Source organism: Belonocnema kinseyi, chromosome 10, assembly GCF_010883055.1.
Source record: "Belonocnema kinseyi isolate 2016_QV_RU_SX_M_011 chromosome 10, B_treatae_v1, whole genome shotgun sequence".
NCBI classification, from domain to species: Eukaryota; Metazoa; Arthropoda; class Insecta; order Hymenoptera; family Cynipidae; genus Belonocnema; species Belonocnema kinseyi.
The window spans coordinates 9,579,762-9,585,471 of record NC_046666.1 but is presented as its reverse complement, the minus strand read 5'-3'; the positions used below and the strand labels follow the sequence as shown (position 1 = coordinate 9,585,471).

Below are 5,710 nucleotides of genomic sequence, written 5' to 3'. Positions count from 1 at the left end.
GCAATTAAAAATGTAACTATTCTATTTCTTGTTAAAAATTAAGAAATTTTAATGAAAATGTATATTCTTTGGTTGCAAATTCATGCATCTTGTTGAAAATTCGTTTTTATTCGATAAAAAATTAACCACCTTGGTTAAAAGTTGATGTTTTTCGTTTGAAAATTCAATTATTGGTTAAAATTAATTTATGTTGTAAAAAATTTAACAATTTTACGAAAAAGGTATTTTTTGCTGAAAATTCACCAGTTTTGTTCAAAATTCCGCTAGGGAACAATTCCATCCTTTTACATTTTTATTCACAATATTACATTGAGCTGAAACTTTATTTATTATTTGACACATTCATATTCATTTATTTGTATTTGAATTTAATTTTTTAAATATTTTTAACACATAAAAAATACAAATACGTAAATATAAATGTGTAAAAAATAAAAAGAGTCTTGAGTTCTAAGTGAAATGTGAATAAATGTAAATATGCTCCAAATATCCCTAGCGGGCCAGGTGAAAATCACGGACACTTTACTGTCACACTATCCCGCCCACGCAGTCCGCTAGGGATAAAATAAACTTCTTTAGTTGAAAATTCATCTATTTTTTTGAAAATTGATTGTTTTGGTAGAAAATGAATCTTCTTGGTTAAAAATTCATATTTCCGTTGAAGGTGCATAAGTTTAGTTAAAAAATCCGGAGTAATTCATGGCAATGCGATATAATTAGACGGAATCTACCTCCGCTGAATCGCCTTTTAAGGATTTGTTCCGCCCTCGCATTATTATTATAAACTTTTTGTTTTTATCCCTAGCGTATTCGACTGTTTTCTTTATTAATAATTTTTTGTTGATATGAACCATCCAATGTTTGTAATTATTTTTGCAGAAGAATCATCTGTTCTGTATTTCCGCAATAAACGTTTGATACACAACACTACTTAAAATTTGTCATTTTGTCTCTAGCGTATTCGACTCTTTTTTTAAAATAATTTTTTGTTGATGTGAACCAAACATTATTTTTGATTAATTTTGCGGAAGATTCATCTGATCTGCAATCTTCACAAGAAATGTTTAATAGCCCAAATCGTTTAAACTTTGTAATTTTATCTCTAGCGTATTTGGCTCTTTTTTATTAAATAATTTTTTTGTAAGTGTGAACCACACTTGTAAAAGGTTTCTGATTATTTTTGCAGAAGATTCATCTGATCTGCATGTCCACAAGAAACGTTTAATAGACAAAACTCTTTAAACTTTGTAATTTTATCCCTAGCGTATTCAACTCTTTTTTTATTAAATAATTTTTTGTAGGTATGAACCAAACTTGTAAAAGGTTTATGATTATTTTTGCAGAAGATTCATCTGATCTTCTTGTCCGTAAAAAACGTTTAATAGACCAAACTCCGCATGGGAATAAACCGGTGACACTCAAAGAAGTTAATTACATTGTAAATATTAAAAGAAATAACGTGAGCAGATGCGCAGGTAGCATACTAACGACACACGTTATCTTGACTGCAGCTCACTGTTTTCGCAAGACTGCTGGCATAGTACACGAGCGAGTTTTGGCTGGTTCCTCTTCAAGATATCATGGAACATCTCACAGGATATTAAGCAAAATATTTCATCCACATTTTAATCCAAAGGCTATTTCGATCGATATTGTTCTGCTTGTCATTTATCCTCCTATCGACATGGTTTTTTCATATAATAGACCTATTGGACTCTACGAAAGTACAAAAGTACCACCAAATTCTATTGGTACTTTCAGTGGTTGGGGATGTACACGAGTAATTGGGTAAGATTTATTAAATACGGATATCTACTGCAGCACAAGTGGCTCAAATGAAAAAAAATTTTCTTTTGGCCCTAGCGGACTGGGCACGCTAGGGTATATTTTCATCCTTTTTCGCGCTCACACACACTTTTATATATAATTTAACAATATTTATATCTTTTTTGCAATAATACTTATTTTTAATTATTTAAATATTTAAATAAATTAAATACGTAAATATGAATATATAAAAAGATGAAAAGTGTTTTATCCTATGTGAAATAGTGAATAAATTCGACATGCAAATATAAGCTAATTATCAATATAAAAACTAATCTTCTACCAAAGATATGAAATTTTAACCAATAAGATTAATTTTATACAGAAAAAAACACAAATTTTCCAAAAAATAGATGAATTTTCAACTGAAAAAAAATTGTTTAAACAAAAAACATTAAATTTACATAAAAAATTCGACGAATAATATAAAATAAAAAATAAATAAATTTTCTATCAAATAAATGAAATTTTAACCGAAAAAATTAATTTTATACAAAAAAACACAAATTTTCCAAAAAATAGATGAATTTTCTATTAAAAAAAAAATAAATTTTCAACCAAAAAAAAAAAAATTTACAAAAAAATTCGACGAATGATATAAAATAGTTAGATTTTCAGTAAAAAAATAAATAAATAAATTTTCTACCAAAGAAATGAAATTTCAACCAAAAAGATTAAATTTCTACCAAAAAAGACAAATTCTCAAAAAAACATGAATTTTTAACGAAAAAAAATGTTCAACCAAAAAACATTAAATTTACATAAAAAATTCGACGAATAATATAAAATAGTTAGATTTTCAGTAAAAAAAATAAATTTTCTACCAAAGAAATGAAATTTTATCCAAAAAGATTAATTTTCTACCAGAAAAGACAAATTTTCAAAAAAATATGAATTTTCAACTAAAAAAAAATGTTCAACCAAAAAACATTAAATTTACATTAAAAATTTGACGAATAATATAAAATAATTAGATTTTCAGTAAAAAAAAATTTTACCAAAGTAATGAAGTTTTAACCAAAAAGATTAATTTTCTACCAAAAAAGACAAATTTTCAACAAAATATATGCACTTTCAACTAAATATTTAAATTTTTAATGGAATTTCCTACCTAATACTTGAATTTTTACACAAAAACTTTCATTTGCTGCTAATACGACAAATTTTTAATTAGAAACATTAAATGTCCATCAAAAAAATTCCATGAAAACTAAAAAATTTAATTTTTCGTCAAAAAAGCTAATTTTATCAATATAAAAACTAATCTTCTGCTAAAGATATACAATTTTAACCGAAAAGATTAATTTTATACAAAAAAACACAAATTTTCCAAAAAATAGATGAATTTTCTACTAAAAAAATAAATAAATTTTCAACCAAAAAAAAAAAAATTTACAAAAAAATTCGACGAATAATATAAAATAGTTAGATTTTCAGTAAAAAAAAATAAATAAATTTTCTACCAAAGAAATGAAATTTCAACCAAAAAGATTAAATTTCTACCAAAAAAGACAAATTTTCAAAAAAACATGAATTTTCAATGGAACAAAATGTTCAACCAAAAAACATTAAATTTACATAAAAAATTCGACGAATAATATAAAAAAGTTGGATTTTCAGTAAACAAAAAAAAATTTTCTACCAAGGAAATTAAATTTTAACCAAAAAGATTAATTTTTTACCAAAAAAGAAAATTTTTTTAAAATATATATGAATTTTTAACTCAAAAAAAGTTCAACCAAAAAACATTTAATTTACATAAAGAAATTCGACGAACAATATAAAATAATTAGATTTTCAGTAAAAAAAAATGTTCTACCAAAGAAATTAAATTTTAACCAATAAGATTAATTTTATAGAAAAAAAACACAAATTTTCCAAAGGATAGATGAATTTTCAACTGAAAAAAATTGTTTAAACAAAAAAACATTAAATTTACATAAAAAATTCGACGAATAATATAAAATAAAAAATAAATTTTCTACCAAATAAATGAAATTTTAACAAAAAGATTAATTTTTTACCAACAAAGACAAATTAAAAAAAAAATAATTTTCAACTGAAAAATTGTTCAACGAAAAAACATCAAATTTACATAAAAAATTCGACGAATAATAAAAAATAGTTAGATTTTCAGTAAAAAAAAAAAAATAAATAACAAATTTTCTACTAAAGAAATGCAATCTTAACCAGAAGATTAATTTAATTATTAAGATATAATTATTATTAAGATTTAAAAAAGGTTAATTTCCTGCTAAAAACAACAAATTTTCAATCAAAAACATTAAATGTCCATCAAAAAAGTTCCTTGAAAACTAAAAAAGTTACAATTTTAGTAAAAAAAAACTAATTTTCGATATAAAAACTAATCTTCTACCAAGAAAGGCAAATTTTCAAAAAAAGATGTGAATTATTAACTAAAAAAAAATTTAACCAAAAAACATTAAATGCACGTAAAAAATCCGACGAATAATATAAAATAGTTCGATATTTAGTAAAAAAGATAATTTTCTATAAAAAAATGTCTACCAAAGAGATAAAAGTTTAACCAAAAAGATTAATTTTCTTTCCAAAAGAGGCAAATTTTCTGCAAAATATATGAATTTTCAACAATAAAATAAATAAATTTTCAACAAAAAAGATTAATTTTCAACCAAAAAAATGATATCTAACCAAATTCTTGACTTTTCAACTTTAAATTAAAATATTCTCTTTTTTATTGATTTTTAAAAATTGAAAATTCATATAATCTGTTGAAAATTTGTCTTTTTTGATAGAAAATTAATCTTTTTATATAAAATTTTTTTTCTTTGATAGAAAATTATTTTTTTATATTGAAAATTTTGTTAATGTGCTAAAAATTTTACTATTTTGTTTTTCGCCGAACTTTTATATTATGGAAATTGAAGGCTTTCGGTTGAAAATTTAACTATTTCTTAGAAAATTTAATTATTTCGATGAATATTTATATTATTAGGTTAAAAAATTATTTTCTCTAACGTTTTTAACAAAACAAATATTCAACAAAATAGTTAAATTTTCAACCAAACAGATTAATTTTGAATCAAAAATATTAAACGTCCATAAAAAAATCCATCGAAAAATAAAATAGTACCATTTTTAGTAAAAAAAAAAACAATTAATTTTCATCAAAAAAAGACAAATTTTCAACAAAAGATATTAATTTTCAATAAAGAAAAATTAAAAAAAGATAATAGTTTGGTTAAAATTAAACTATTCACTTAAAAAAAAATTTAATTAGAAGCCTTTTTTTATTTCAGCCAGCCACCGTAGCCTATATTGCAAAAAAAGTTAAATCACTTTTCACTTTTCAGACGCAGAAAGGAATTTCCCAACGAATTACGTTCAATAAATGTGCCTATTATCAACGAAGAAGATTGTCAACGGCTCTATAATGACTTTGCAACAATCACAAACGAAAATATTTGCACGCTTGATGAAGACGGGAAACAAAGCAGTTGCTTTGGAGATTCTGGCGCGCCTTTAGTCGTCAGTGGTTATTTAATTGGTGTAATGTCTTGGAAAAAAGAAGGAAAATTGAATCCGGATGTTTTTGTCAACGTGGCTCATCCCAATGTCAGACCCTGGATCCTCTCATTCCTTGCGAAATTTAAAACATAATTTAAATTTTTAAATTGTATTTTTAATAATTTTTATAATTTATTGCAATGCTTGACCTTTATTTTAAACATCCTTTAACACAAAGAGCAAAAGTTGCAAAATAAATGAAGTTGGAAACAAATACTTGAAGCAATTTTTTTCACAAAAAATGAAATAGTTAAACTTTCAGTTGAAAAAATTAATTTTCAGCAATAAAAAAACGGATTTTTTACATAATAGTTCAATTTTCAAGCAGATAAAT

At 23.6% G+C, this 5,710-nt stretch overlaps 1 protein-coding gene across 1 annotated transcript; it reads left to right on the top strand.

Moving 5' to 3' along the window:
• Positions 1-1,343: 1,343 nt before the first annotated feature.
• Positions 1,344-5,469, top strand: LOC117181017 (trypsin-2-like). Its single transcript, XM_033373586.1, has 3 exons — positions 1,344-1,438; positions 1,512-1,788; positions 5,163-5,469. Exons 2-3 carry the CDS (start codon positions 1,685-1,687, stop codon positions 5,467-5,469), a joined length of 411 nt encoding a protein of 136 aa, XP_033229477.1. The 5' UTR covers positions 1,344-1,438; positions 1,512-1,684.
• Positions 5,470-5,710: the final 241 nt, after the last annotated feature.

Bases quoted from the DNA above. Each gene is read 5' to 3' on its own strand.
- LOC117181017 (XM_033373586.1), top strand. From the start codon at position 1,685: ATGGTTTTTTCATATAATAGACCTATTGGACTCTACGAAAGTACAAAA. The intron at 1,789-5,162 runs GTAAGATTTATT...TTCACTTTTCAG, and splicing joins GGATGTACACGAGTAATTGG to ACGCAGAAAGGAATTTCCCA.